General features: G+C 39.5%; 1 protein-coding gene across 7 annotated transcripts in view; it reads left to right on the forward strand.

Moving 5' to 3' along the window:
• Positions 1–15,326, forward strand: part of USP6NL (USP6 N-terminal like) — a 210,209-nt gene that overhangs the window by 180,935 nt on the left and 13,948 nt on the right. For all 7 annotated transcript variants that reach the window (XM_061435711.1, XM_061435710.1, XM_061435713.1 and 4 more), the window contains 7 exons: positions 983–1,090; positions 4,985–5,094; positions 7,232–7,280; positions 9,017–9,137; positions 12,246–12,340; positions 13,020–13,085; positions 13,179–13,278. In XM_061435711.1, the coding sequence (XP_061291695.1) occupies positions 983–1,090; positions 4,985–5,094; positions 7,232–7,280; positions 9,017–9,137; positions 12,246–12,340; positions 13,020–13,085; positions 13,179–13,278 (649 nt within the window). The remainder of the gene's footprint in view (positions 1–982; positions 1,091–4,984; positions 5,095–7,231; positions 7,281–9,016; positions 9,138–12,245; positions 12,341–13,019; positions 13,086–13,178; positions 13,279–15,326) is intronic.

Consider the following 15,326-nt stretch of genomic DNA (forward strand, 5'->3'; position numbering starts at 1 on the left):
GCTTATTAGTTCATAGCTCATCAGCATTTTGGTTATTAGTTCTAATGTCTTGTTTTCTTACATGCTATTGAAATAATATTGTTCATAATGGTAACTATGTACTTATTTTTACCTTGTTCCTGAAGTTTCTGCCATAATTTGTTTCATCACTTCCTTTTAAGTTTTAAAGTTTCTTTATGTACAACTTTGTAATGAGCATAATAAGTATATGTTATTTTGAATATGTGCTTAGCTTTAAGGAAAAAGGCGAATCACAAGAAGTTGGAGAGGTATGCTGAGTCTTAAGATTCTTAGAGTGAGAGCAGTGTCAAGTACCCAAAGAGTTAATGATACTGATGATTTATACATAATATATTAAGAAGTGGTGCTCCTTCTTGATGGAAATTTATCACTATTTTTGTCTGGTCAGATAGGATCAGCGTCATTAGGAAAAGAACAAAAGTTTTCCTGAAGGAACTCTCCAGAGTTGAGAAGAGAGGGAAAGAGGAAGTGTGTGTGTGTTGGGACAGGGAGGGGGGAGATGCATAAAGACTGGGGGCCACAATGAGTTGTGAGATAGAACGTTCTGGAGAGACTCCATAAAGACACTGACACAAGAGAACTGTTTTGTTATTCTGAACCTTTTAGATGTACGAGGGAAAAGAAGGGACGTGTGTAACTAGTTAGGCACATCAGCGGGGAACGTGTCAGATGTTCACAGCTTTAGAAAGGGCGCTGACTGTGCTCTCGAGTGTCTGAAGGCGCACCTTTGCAGTGAGTGAAAATGCTAATGTATGGACAAACTTGACATCTTCTTACTTGTTTGTTCTGTCCTTTCTGTGTATATGTCCCTGTTCAGATCTAAAGAGGAGACGTGAGAGGATCCAAGAGTGTTAAATTTGATCAGTTACCAGGAATCCTTTGAAAAGAGTAACAGAAGTGATTTAAGGGACTAGTCTGAGCTTTGTGTTTGTAACTTTCAATTTATATTTCTTTCCATAAGTTTCATAGGAGAATTTACAAAGGAATCCCTCTCCAGCTCAGAGGTGAAGTCTGGGCACTGCTCCTGGAGATCCCAAAAATGAAGGAAGAGACCAGAGACCTGTACAGTGTGAGTACTGAGGGCCAGCCTGGCGTTTTGAAACCATCAGTCACAGTTGGGGCATATTCGTAAGGAAAATTAACACCTGGTTGCAGCTATTCATTTGCAATGCAGTATTAGTAATAGGTTTACAGTGTCACTTTTAGAGGTTTTAGGAAAATAATAGCAGAATTCAGTTTATCCAGCAGCTGCGTGTGTATGACTGACTGTTTTCTTCTTTCCCCCAAGATTGTTATGGCATTTCTAGGTTTTATTATTCATTAATAAAGGTGACCAGCAAGACTTGTAATTTGGCCAGTGCATTAAATTTACCTCCTTGTCATCTCAGCTATAGCCTTTCTAAACCTAAATTTTATATTAACCTTTGGAAGGAATAAGAAATGTATATCTAAAAATAAATGTTCCTCTGAAAGTATATATAAATAGAATAAGTTAAAATAACTGAAATGAAGAAAACTTATAATTTAAACCCAGTATTAATTAGAAAAGAAACTTTAGAACACTCTTTTGATACCTTCCTGTTTATGTATAAGTAAAATTTCATCAAAAAGAAGGTACCCACGGTGCATGGGTTTATTTCTGGGCTTTCTTTCTTGTTCCATTGGTCTGTATTTCTGTTTTTGTGCCACTACCATACTGTCTTGATGACACTAGCTTTCTGGTATAATCTGAAGTCGGGAAGGTTGATTCCTCCAGCTCCATTCTTCTTTCTCAAGACTGCTTTGGCTATTTGATGTCTTTTGCGTTTCCATATGAATTGTGAATTTTTTTGTTCTAGTTCTGTGAAAAATACCATTGGTAATTTGATAGGGATCACATTAAATCTGTAGATTGCATTTGGTAGTATAGTCATTTTCACAATATTGATTCTTCCTACCCAGGAACATGGAATATCTCTCCATCTGTTTATGTCGTTTCTGATTTCTTTCATTAGTGTCTTATAATTTTCTGTGTACAGTTCTTTTGTCTCCTTAGGCAAGTTTATTCCTAGATATTTAATTCTTTTTGTTGCAGTGGTGAATGGGATTGATTCCTTAATTTCTGTTTCTGATTTTTCATTGTTAGTATATAGATGTGCAAATGATTTCTGTATGTTGATTTTGATTCCTGCAACTTTGCTAAATTCACTGATTAGCTCTAGTAATTTTCTGATACTATCTTTAGGGTTTTCTATGTACAGTATCATGTCATCTGCAAACAGTGAGAGCTTTACTTCTTTTCTGATCTGGATTCCTTTTCTTTCTTTTTCTTCTCTGATTGCTGTAGCTAGGACATCCAGAACGATGTTGAATAATAGTGGCAAAAGGGGATATATGTGTACCTATGGCTAATTCATGTTGAGGTAGACAGAAAACAGCAAAATTCTGTAAAGCAGTTATCCTTCAATAAAATATAAATAAATTAAAAGACTTTTTTTCATCAAGATGTAAGGTTATAAATATTGGTTAATTTAAGCAGTTATTTTTTTTTAAAGCAGTTACTTTTTTTTTTAAAGTAAGACTTTTTAAATTAATTGTTTGGACCCTCCACAGATTATGAATTTATGTCTTGGGATTTTAGAGTTTAAAATTATTTTAAATGGTTGATTAGATATTGATTTGGCCGGAAAGTTTGTTTGGGTTTTTCTGTAAGAGGTTATGGAAATTTAATGAGAAAAAAACTACTTTTCCTTCATCTACTAAGATTTTTCTCAAACAGTGATAATGGTGGTGGCTCCTGAGCCAGTGCTCTTACCTACTGTTTCTCCCGTTCTTTTAACTGTATCTCATTGTTATCTGTCTCTCTGGGGTCTTGTGATCTGTGTCACAGATGGCAGGGGTCTGGCCACAGTGGTGGCCTGAAGACCTCACCTGCAGCCTTAGCAAGGCTGAAGAGTGTTGTCGGCCAGACCCACAACGAGGTGGCTAGCTTTTCATCCAGGTGCTTTCCACTGTGCTTCTGCCCTCAGGTTTATAGGCTCATGGATCCTATTTCTGTTAAGTAAGTGTTTATCCTTTATTATTGTGACATTCGTGGACTTAGTCTCAGAGATTACCTGAGAAGTTGCTTACCTCCTTTTGTTAGATAAATATGCTTAATTTCCTGTATTCTGCCCTTAGCTTGTCACCATTCTAGGACATAAATAGTCTTTCTGTTCTGTTATTTTTTTACCTACTTAACTGGGCTTTTCTCCTGCCATGAGGTCTTTTTTGTGTTAAGTTTTCTTGTCCTCTAGAATAATTCATATTATAGATGTGTTTGGGTGTTTTTCTCCCTTTCAACTAAATTGTATTTTAAAGCATATTTTATCATGTCTGGTCAAGCATTTCCTTTCTGGGGAAGGGGGGGATGAGAAACAGAGGGCTGGAGAGGGCACAGACACGAGGAGGAAAATGCAGGGGAGTGGATGCCCTGAACTTGGGGCAGACCAGCCTTTCCCTTCACTCGACTCCCAGAACATCAGCAGTTGGGCACTTGTCCTCCTGAGCGGGGATCAGAAGAGTGTTTCTCTAGGAATCTGACCAGCCCAAGAAAATAACCCCCAAACTCCTGACTGCAGGGGAGGCCCAGTGAAAGCAGCTGGACCACTCTGCAGCGAAGACAGTTGTGAAGCCCGTCTGCACACACAACTTTCCATCAGCTTTCTTGTGTCTTCTTTCAAATACAAGCAGACAGTGAGGAGAGGAGCTAGGAGCTAGCATGGAAAATAGGGAACAAGTGGAAAAAGCAACTTATGGGAAACAGACCATAGAGGAAGAAAAAAACAGAAGAGCTATTGCTGATGTCTTCAGAGGGATAAAAAGAGATATTGCATCCATAAAACAAGTATAGGATGCTATAAAAGGAACATTCGAGAACAACAGAGCCTATGAATATAAAAGATGATATTAGAAATGAAAAATTCTAGAGGAGGGTTTGAAAATGACAAGTGAAGAAGTTTCCCAGAAAATAGATTGTGAAGTCAAAACTCAGTGAGTTTTTAAGGTTGAAAAGATCCATCAAATGCCCAAACCTGTGGCTAAAAATAGATCCAAACCAAACACAGAAATTGCAAGTTTCAGAACTCAGAGATAGAAGCTCCTTTCTTATAAAGAAGAAGGAATTAGAATGGCAACACTGGAAGCCAGAAGACAGTGAAGGTGGTGCCTTTTGAGTAAAAATATTTTCTAACTTAGAATTCTAAAATAGTCAAATAGCTAAGAAAGAAGGTAGACTTAACAGATGTTCAGAGTATCAAAAAAATTGATCTTCCACACGTCTTTTCACAAAAACTACTGGAGGCCGAGCTCCTCAGAACAAGGAAATAAACCAAGAAAGATGTGAGATGCAGGAGCCAGGAAACCTAAGCAAAGCAAGGCCTAGCAGATGTTTGTGAGGGGGAGCCCCTGAGAAGCCCCACTGAGTAGCTGGTCCAAAGGCCCGAGGAGCCGGGTCTGTGGGGAGTTGAAAACAGGAGGTGCCTGTTCTGCTAGAAGAGCCAGGAGAGGCTGACAGCAGCCTAAAGTGAGCCTGGATCGAATCAGCAACACTTTACAGAAAACGAAGCCAATCGAGAAACGAGAAGCCGGGCAGTGATAAGCCCCAAGGAAAACTAGAACATTATGTTGGAAAGAAGAAAGGAATCACCGTGAACTGCCTGGCTTGCCTGGGAAGAGTCTTAGCAACGCAAACTCCAAACATTTTCCATCCAAGTGAAAATCTAGCTGTCCTGAGAGGACGGGAGGGAAGGAGGCAGCAGGGTGGTGGTGTGTGGACAGAGGGGAGCCTGCACTGTGCTCCTTGTTATGTTGTTATTTTTGAACCATGGAAATGGCTTTCCTTAATCAAAAAAGTTTTTTAATGAGAATTATTTTACTGTTTGTCATAGACTTTTTGACATTTGATTTCCATTAAAATGGCTTTCTTCTCTTTTTTCCTCTTCAGAAATTAAAACACAGAGCACGGGGTTGTTCGCCTGATATCAGACAGATAGACCTTGATGTCAACCGCACATTTAGGGACCATATCATGTTTAGAGACAGATACGGTGTGAAGTAAGTAAAGTTTAATATTATAAACTGTGACTAGCATTTACAAATAGTCTTCATCAGCTTGAAATGTGCGTGTTTGGACTGTCCTGTATAGGTGATGATTTGGCTTCCGCCTCTGAGGGTTTACATTTTGGCAGATCCTTTGGTCCATATTATGTAAACTTTAGGATATAAGTTAGCTTAAATTTTTAATCTTTAACATATCCGTGCTATTCTGTTTGCTATAAAATCATTTTATGATCTATAAATTCTTAAATATATGGTAGATACTCTTATTAAAAATCTCAGAAAAGAAATGAGAGATTTTGTTACTTTTTGAGAACCGTGTCAGTAATAAATGCATTCTTAGAGCCTTGATTCCATGCACAGGTGAAACTAAAAAAATGGGAAATGGGTGACTAAAATGACAGTGACTGTTTAGGAATGCAACATGTAGTTTTGCTGTCCTCTGCATCAGTTAAGGTTCAGCCAGAGAAACAGAAACCAGTAAGAGATGTAAACTCCAGGATTTGCTGTGCGGAACTGGCTTACAGCATGCCGGAACTGACTAGCAAGTTCAGGGTCCGTAGTGCAGGTGTCAGGAAGGGCCTTGGGCGCTCTTACGACCTTTTGACCGATTGCACCAGGGCTTCCCAGATTATGGAGGGTAATCTCCCTGACTTCAAGTCAACTGATTATGTGTTTTGGTTACATTTACAAAAGACCTGTTTCACAGCCACACCTCCATTAGAGTTTGAATATCTGGGGATTGCAGCCCAGCCAAGTGTACATAAGAAGCTCACTATCACAGACCACACTCATCAACTTAATTTTTGAATAACGACAATAAAGTTGTACTTCCTTATAATATTCGGTACTTCCACAACTATTCTGCTTACAACTCAAAATATGCCAACCCCCTCCTGACAGAATGATGCTGAGTCCTTGGGGATATGTACTCCTTTTGCTTTGATACGTATAACCTAAATGCTGTGATATAAAGTCAGCTATTATTAAACATCTTATGGTAGATGGGGACATAAGGGAAAAGAGAAGGAGCAAAGCACATTAAAAATATATATGTATATCCACAGACATTGATACCAAAATAAGGAAAACATACTCTTAACAGATGTAGTCGTCATCTCCGTGACTGGGCATGCGGTCCCTGCTGGTCATAACTTACTTACCTTCCACTTCCCATCCCGTGTACCCTTTGCCCTCAACAGGCACCTTGGCTGCTGGGGGCCCTAAACCTTTATTCTTGGAGAGTCTACCATTAGCAGTCCTGCCTGAATTTGATTGTGGCGGTGTTCCGTGGACTTGAATCACTGGGTTCGGTTATACTCAAAGGCACCTTCAGTTATTCTCTGTCCCAGACGTGCTCTTGCTTATGTCCACCGTGTCCTAATAGCTCACCTTTCCCCTTAACGACCAGGATCAGTCACTCCAGCCGGCACACTCGCCGCCTCCTTTGCCCGCTGATTGAGAGGCATGAGGAGCCCATAGTGGTAGGGGTGGCCAACCTGGCTCCCAGTTCGGTGGAAGTGTTTGTCTCCTAGTGGGGACACTCCTCTCTTTGGAGCCAGGACCTCTAGAGCAGCAGAGCCTAAGGTTGATGGAGCAGAAAGCAAACATGTTGTTAGTGGACAAGAGGCAACGGTGGGTGGAGCCACTCCTGTTCCCATGCTTGGATCCTGGGCCCTGAATCCTGGCCAGGGGAGAGGTGATGCCAGTCCTGGAAGTTGATTTCCAGCGGACACCGCCCCCTAGGGGACATGCCCCCACCCTGCAAGGTGCTGCGGGATGCTGGCCCTGTGAATGAGGCTTCAGCAGGCTGGTCCACAGCTCCGTCCAGCCGGCCCCTTCTGTGGGGATGATTCTATAGTGAGAACTGAAAGAGGACACCAAATTGAAGACATGGTGATGTGCTTTGTGCTTTTTGTTATAAATCCTTTCTGTCAAAATGAGTGTTATCTAGCCTCAAGTTTGGGCTGTGTATTGTTTAAATTTGAGCTTGGGGTCATTTCTTTATAATAATAGTAGCTTTATCTGGATTATCTATCATCAGTCCAACTGTGTTTTTTTTTTTTTTTTTAAAGTTCCTAATTTTAAAAGTGAAAAAACTAAATTGTGTTCCATGTAAATTTCTTTCCTCTAGGCAACAATCCCTGTTCCACGTTCTTGCTGCATATTCTATTTATAATACGGTAAGTCAGCGCCTGCCTGCCTGCCTCTTTGAGCTGTGTTCTGAGCACCTGGAGGAAATCTTTGGGCCTCCTTCCTGAAAAAGCCCCCTTGGCCTGTGTTGCTTCATCTCAGGACTGGACGGTCTGTGTGGACCTTCCCAAGGCTCCCTCATCTGCCCCAGGGTATCAGAGCAGAGTTGCTTGGAAAGTGGGAAGAACCACAGTAGGACAGCAAAGCTGACTTTTCCCCCCTTGCTACAGATTGCTTTGTTTTGTGGTGGTGTTTTTCTTGTTTTTATTTTAAGCACTTAGGACTGGGAATCAGCAGGGCAAGAGGGGCAGGAAGTAGTGGCTAGATTAATTCTGTTTGACTCTTGGTGACTCTTCGTTCCCCTGGGAGGTTGCCTTTCAGAATCACATTTCGTTTATTTGGTGAGGTCCGGATAGCAGAACGTAGGTACCTACTTGCTGTCTCCTGGAGTAAGCCAAAACTAAACATTTTGGTATTAGAACATGTTATTCTTAAGGCATTGATTACTCTTGAGGGAGAGAGATTTGGGGGAAGAGATCAGCTAGTGTCAACGCCAGTATAGATGCCAAGTAAATGCTTTGCTGACCAGATTCCAGGAAGGACACCTTGAACCTTGAGGTGTACCATTTCTGCTGTAATCAAAACCTTTAAATTACAAGGGACAGAAATTCACTCAAACTAGGGCAAGTTAAAAAGGAATTGATTAAAGGGACATCTCATAGAAATGAAGCTGAGGGTGGCTGTTGGAGCTGGAGGGTAAGAAGCCTACAGGAAGAAGAGCTCCTCTTTCTGTCCCGCTCGGGGCCACGTGGTGACTCTGATTGTCTCTGGAAACTGTTCATTGTACTGTTTCTCTCTTCAGATGTCTCTCTGTGCCTGCTTGTCTGTTTTTAGGCTGCTGTTGCAGCCATAGCCTCAGTGTGGGCATTCGGTTCAACTACATACCACTGTATACGTAGTTGTGGCTTTATTCAGTTTTCCTAGAGAAACATGTGATTAATGAATGAGTAAAATTGTCATGCAGCTGAATTAATGCTTCCCTGGGGTTAGGGAATCCCGTTCCCTAGGGAATCCCAGGAACGGCGAAGCCTGGTGGGCTGCCGTCTGTGAAGTTGCACAGAGTCGGACACGACTGACGCAACTTAGCAGCAGCAGCAGGGGTTAGGTGTCCTCGTCTCCATGAGCGGTGGTTCACATGTCAAGACATGGATCCCTAAGGCCATGCGATATGACATATAAGTGTCATTATGTGTAATTATGGGGAGAATGGGCAGTTCTCAGGGAAGGGGCTTAGACTGGAAGGGGTCCCCCAAAATATGTCTCTGTAAGGATCTGGAAATCTAGAGAAAAGACAGCCAACTGGGAACTGTGCAAGGAGAGAAATTTGCCAACATCTGAGCAAAGAGGAGGAATATTGAGCTGAGAATCACACATAAAACAGACATAGAAACAGTGCTCTTTACAGAAAGTGTAAGAACAGTATTGAGCAGAGGTCAGTAAAGTCCTTGTAGGTTAGTCTTGTCCACACTCCTGCATGTATTCTTCAACACATAGTCTTTGATAGCATGTGGCTCAGTACTGTGAAGACTATAATATTTCTCTGTAGAACTGCGCATTAAGTAATGTTTTTAGGCCTTTTCTGTTTTCTACCTCAGTTCTTCATACCTGCCTGTACATGTAATTTGATCTTAAAACCCCCGGTTTCTCTGTTCTCGTTTCTCTTTAGGAGGTTGGATACTGTCAGGGGATGAGCCAGATCACAGCCTTGCTCCTCATGTATATGAACGAGGAAGATGCCTTCTGGGCCCTGGTCAAGCTGTTCTCAGGTCCCAAACACGCCATGCACGGTAAGAGGACCCTGAGGCTGATCACCAGCAACAAACAGGGGAGGGAGAGACTGGCAGGTTCGAACAAAGTCAGACTTGGGGGTGATGCTTGGTAGAGTCAAGTATAGAAACTTGTCTAAGGGCGTGTTTAATTCACTAGTATTTATTACTAATTTCTTATTTAATTCTTCTTCATTGAACTTTTCTAAGCTTTTCTGTTCAGATTTATAGTCCTTCGTCTTTACTACAAAATATACTATTGACGTTTTAAAATTCTTTCCTTACTTGCCCTGGTTAGGAGAAACTAGGTTTGGAAGAATTTAGGAAAAACTGAATTCTTGGAAGCTTTTGATCGAAACTATTAGACAGTCATGCCTTCAGAGAAATGTCTACTGTTGACTGGATATTGCGATTTATACCAGTTTGTTAGAGAATATTAATTGAGAAATGACACTGAGGTGTTTAAAGGAAAGGCCCACAGTGATTTGGTATGTCAAATATGTGTTTTAATTCTTTCAGACTTAAAATTGGTTCCATCTTACAGTAAAAAAAGCTGATAACATATTCTGGGAAGTTTGATATTTCAAAGCTTGCGTAATTTTTTGGTTTTCAAGTTATTACACTGTTTTGAATAATATTTTCCTTATATTTGCCAAGCATATGCAATAAACTTAACTTGAGAGAGTTTGGATTGAAACTTCTCTTGAAAATAAAAGTGGTGTTTCTCTATATAATGCAAAATTATTTTCTCAATGCCATTGAGTGTGATGATACCAAATTAAAAACAGTTTTAACACTAATCACTCCGAGAATGGACCATCATTCTCTTTGTGAACGTTAAAGCTTCATGTGGTGGGGAACCTGCCACAGGTTAAAGTGATGTTTTAAATTTTCAAAACTATGACCTTCCATAGTTTATTAAATCTCACATTCTTACCATGTGCTTATTGTCGAAGCATTGTGTGTATGTGTATATGTTTGCATTTAGCTATCTCCTTCAGTGTTTGCTGTGAATTTTTTAAAAAATAAATACTGTCTACATGATAAGTGTTTCTGGACTCTCTGCATCCCATAAGTGGACTCCATTAGTAAGACACGTTACATTGAGCTGCCATTCAATAGTATCATTGCAAAAGGCATCTTGAAGAAACACAACTCTTCCTTATCAGTCTTTATTTTGCTTTAGCGTGAGATGGCATTGCTGATAATCTTGGAAGTACAGTGGAATATTAACAGCTTAAGTAGTGTGTAATTATGTGGAATACTGTCCAGTTTTAGAAAATCCATCTCTTTTAAGAAGCCTGGTAACTTGCTTGCAGTAGTTACTGTCAGCAGTCTAAGCTATGTGTGTGTACTCAGTCATGTCTGACTCTCTGTGGACTGCAGCCCACCAGGCTCCTCTGTCCATGGGATTTCCCAGGCAGGAACACTGGAGTGGGTTGCTATGTCCTTCTCTAGAGGAGCTTTCCGATCCAGGGATCAAACCTACCTCCCTTGTGCTTCCTGCATTGGCAGGTGGGTTCTTTACCACTGCACCACCTGGGAAGCCCCAGACTAATCTACAAAGCAGTACTTATTTTAATATTCTAACATTTACATTTACAAACCAGTTTAGGTCATTGTTATGGGTAAGTTTGTACCTAGAGATATTTGTTTCTAGATCTGCCTATGAAATTTTATAACTGAAGGCTACCTCAGTTCTTTGCATTTCCTATATGAAGCTGTTATCACTCACAAAAGTGTAATGTGAGGGCTGAAGCATGAGATTTAAAATACCAAGTCTGGAACCCCACTGAAAAGGGAAGCGGTGTTGGGTATCTTAGCATCCTTGAGCTCTGTTTATTACTGAAGGAATTGCCTTTTTCAAAATCAGACTTTGTCTTGAGTTTCTTCCAACCCCCACTCCTCTCAAATTGACCATGAAAGTGGCAGTAGAGAGAGAGAGTTTTGTGTTTTTTTTATGAAATTATTTCACCAGAAAGTATTACTAGGGGAGGAATTTTCTATCTCTGGAGATTTTTACACACTCCTTAGAAAGCTGAGAATCGGTTAAGAAATAGCCCTTCCCCAAGGATCATAAAGCAGTTCTTCCCAGCAGTGTTCCGCAGTTTCTTGCAGGGACATACTTTTATGTTTTGGAAACATGCGTTCTGTGGGGAAATATTGGACTCCAAGATCAGATAAGTCTGGGAGATGAGGTGAACCAAGAAAAACAAGTGTCTTTAGTCTATGAAACAACTTAGAAACATTCAAAAGCTCATATGCCTGTGAACAGATGCAAAAAAGGGTATATGTGACATACAGTATTTCTCCTGGATTCTTTTAAAAACATAGAACACTTATTAACGTCTTTTGAAGTTACCTAGAACCCAGGCTGAAGAACCCATATGGAGAAATCAAATTCATTGTGTGTGCATCCTTTTTAATGGACTATTAGAATATCTGAAAGGAAACTTGTGAATAAAAATAGATGTAAATTTCCATGAGTTACATACACAAAGTTAATACTAACTTCCCATTTACAGTTACTTCCTAGAAATCTTATAGATTGTATTGCGTAATCATTTGGGATAGACTATGTTAACATTGATCATACATGCCTGTATGTTTTAGTTTATGTTACATATCACTTATAAAAAGGATTAAAAAGTGATATTAACCTGGGAATCATGGTTACTCTAATGATACTGTTAGCGTAAGCCCGAAAAAAGTAATACAGTGTTTGTTTTATATAATGGGAAAGCAAAATAAGTGATCAAGATTAGAATAACTTATAGAAGTGTGTGTTTACCCAGTACTTCAAGGAAACAGATAATCTTGATAAAAAGCTTCAGTTTCCATTTTTTCTTACTTTCTTATTTTCCCTTTTAATTCAGAAATACTCTGTCCTCTTTTATATTTTTACAAGGTGATAGGCGATCCTTAGCAAACACATACTAGGCTATGTTTTCATTAATCAAAGCTTATACATAATTGTTACCTTGGAGAGAAGTAAAAATATTTGGGTAAATATTAGGTTTGTTTTTATTGTTGTTAACAGCTAAAAGATAAAAGAAAGATGTTGCATTTTAAACTAGGGGTTTCTGTTGTTATTATTTATGAAGTATTGTTTTTATGTTTGTATTCTAGGATTTTTTGTCCATGGTTTTCCCAAACTCTTGAGGTTTCAAGAACATCATGAAAAAATACTGAATAAATTTTTGTCCAAGCTTAAGCAGCACTTGGTAGGTAGATATGACCTTGACTTACACCCACCTATACCAAGAATAAAGCTAGAAGACTTGAGTGCAGCCATTGGTCCCCATTACTCTGTTGGTGTACAGTCTCGTCCATTTCATTTACTGAGCAGTTACAGTTGCTCACAGGACATTAGATTGGTGGAATTTAGTACCGCTGAACTATCACAGCCCTAACTCATAGCATCAGTCGCCTTTGAAGCTGATACATAATAATACAAACAATATAGTTTTTAAGGGTATGTGATTCCTCAGTGATTTAGGAGGTTTTTTAATTGCACTAAAGTATTTGCACTAAAATATTTTAAGGATCATACAGACTTGTCCTCAGTGAATCACATGCATACTCCTCTGAAAAAATACAGTAATTTAGTAAAGCAACGATGCTTCCTTTTAGAATATATTAAAAGAGAATCAAAGTGTTGTATTACAGTCTTATCTTATGAGGGGTTTATTCTCAGGGTGATTTTCAAAAGTACAACTGAGGAAGAAGAGAGAGTCAGAAGAGAAAAAGTGGAAATACCGCAGCACAGAGGAGATTCATAATGAATGGTTTTGTTCAGCTGTGACAGCTGCCTCCAACAACCTGCCTAACTTTTAGTATTTATTATATTGTCATGTTTTGTGTGCAGCAATCCAGAAATTGTGAAATTTTTGTTTTTTCCAGGATTCTCAAGAAGTCTATACAAGTTTTTACACAATGAAATGGTTTTTTCAATGTTTCCTTGATCGGGTGAGTGTTTATTTTAAAAGTCCAATCATAAAATTAAAAATACCAGACGAGGACAAACTGTTCATCTTATTTCTGTTTTGTTTTTAATTATAGACGCCCTTTACACTAAACCTCAGAATATGGGACATCTATATCTTCGAAGGAGAGCGAGTTCTTACTGCTATGTCTTACACAATCTTAAAATTACACAGAAGTAAGAAAGCATTTAATTATAAAGATTTCACAAAAGCTAGCCTTGTTTTAAATCTTGACTTCTCGTTACCCACCCAACTTCAAGGTCATTTCTTTTTAGTAATGAGTTTAAAAATTCTTTAAAATCAGTGAAGAAATTATCTTCAGTTGGTGGTTTTCCCTTGTTGGTACTTCGTTGTGACTAGAAGCTTACTCCTTGCAAAACTCTTAATTCTTTTCTCTGTGTCAGTTTCATCTTCACATTTAAGTTGAATGTAGTATGTTGGTTTTACTACTACTAATATTCCTACTAGTTACTTGTTTCCATGGTGTGTGGGGGGGGATGTCCCTTATTTATTTATTTTTTTTTCTTTGATAAGTTTAATAGGAAAAGGGAGAGACCAAAGAAGCCAGGCCCTTTAGTTAACAGGTCTACAGAGGGCATTTTCTGTGATTGCTTCACCAGGAAAAGAGCATCCAGCCCCACGCCATAGACCAGAGTTGGGGACCCTCCCCCTATCTCCCTGTCTGGCTGCTTTGTGGCCTCTGTAGCAAGTACCCTCCAGGCCCACAGTTGTCCAAATGTAGCAAAAGGCCTTCAGTTGCAATATTGCAAGGGCTTGGTAAATAGGATATGCTGTGCCTTACTCTGAAAGTCAAGAAGTGAGAGTTGCTCTTTATGAATATGAGGGACCTTATTCACCTTAAAGTCTTAAACTACCCTTAAAACTTAGGTACTCCTTTTGTGACCATGCAGAGAAGGGAAGAGAAGCTCACGTGGGTGCTCCTCAGGCAGCACCTCCTGCCTGCGGCACAGCCTGAGTTCACGCTCACTGTATACTCCGCCCGCTTGCCTTGTTCTTGAATGGTCATCTCTTCAGTTTCCCAGCTCAGTGACACATTAGCTGAGTGCTTGGGGTCCTGTTCTCTAGTTTTCCTCCCCGCTGTGGCTTTGTTCTAAGAATGTCCTTGGTACTTTGATAGGAAATGGTTTGATTGCTTACTTGAAAAGCATGGTCTTCAGGAGCACCAGATTATTCAGATTCTAGATAAGACTGAAACTTTAAAATCACATCTGTGTTGTTTACTCTGAGAGAAGAGGATTCAGAAGTCTTGAGGTTCACGTCCCTGCCTCCCCAACACCAAACCACAGCCCTAAGATGAAGCAGTTTGGCAGTGAACTGCCTCCCAAAACTCAGATCTGTGGTTATAACCGCAGGAAGTCAGTCAGTCTCCCTCCCTCCCCTCTCCCCACCATGCCCTTCTTTTCTCTCTCTCTGGATTATGAACTGACCAAGATGTAGAACAGAAGCATACTCTGTGTTAAGGTATATACTTACCAGTTGAACATTCCTTTAGCAGTGAGAAAGCCCCATAACTCTCTCCCTCCTCTTAAATTGTGTTTCACTTATGACTCTTGATTAATTTTGACAAGTAAAAAGTTCCTCTACTCTTTGTAAATTAACCTTAAACACAACAACTACTTTAAATCCTACTATCATTAGGTTAAACTCTGGAAAGCCTTTGCTGTTGTGTACTCTTTCTTCATTAGGAAGACAGAGATCAAGGACTTATATGAAGTTCCTTCATCATATAAAGCTTCTGGGCCAATAGTTACCTGAGGCTCCTAAGATTTTTTCTTGTTTTTTTCCTGATTCCCTTACCAATATTTAGAGGCATTGTTATTTAAAAAAGAAAAATCACACTGTGACTTTAAACAGTAAAAAAAAAAAAGGCAACCTAAATGCCCAGTATTAGAAGACCAATTATTCATAAATTTAGAGCATACACACAGTGGATTCTTATGCAGTTGTTAATAATGACAGCATAAAATCATACTTGTTGAAGTGAGAGGTATCAGTGATACACCATTGACTGGGGGGAAGCAAAGAGGTGAATAATGTGTAAAGTATCATTTACTTCTGTAAGTTGAACTGCATGTACACACATCTGCTTGTAGGACACTGGCATAGTATCAATACAGATAAAATTAATAATCCAGATTTTCAAGAAATTCAGAGAGGGGCATTGGTGGTTTAGTGGTAGAATTCTTGCCTTCGAGATTTTTGA

The sequence above is a fragment of the Bos javanicus genome, chromosome 13, assembly GCF_032452875.1.
Source record: "Bos javanicus breed banteng chromosome 13, ARS-OSU_banteng_1.0, whole genome shotgun sequence".
Taxonomy (NCBI): domain Eukaryota; kingdom Metazoa; phylum Chordata; class Mammalia; order Artiodactyla; family Bovidae; genus Bos; species Bos javanicus.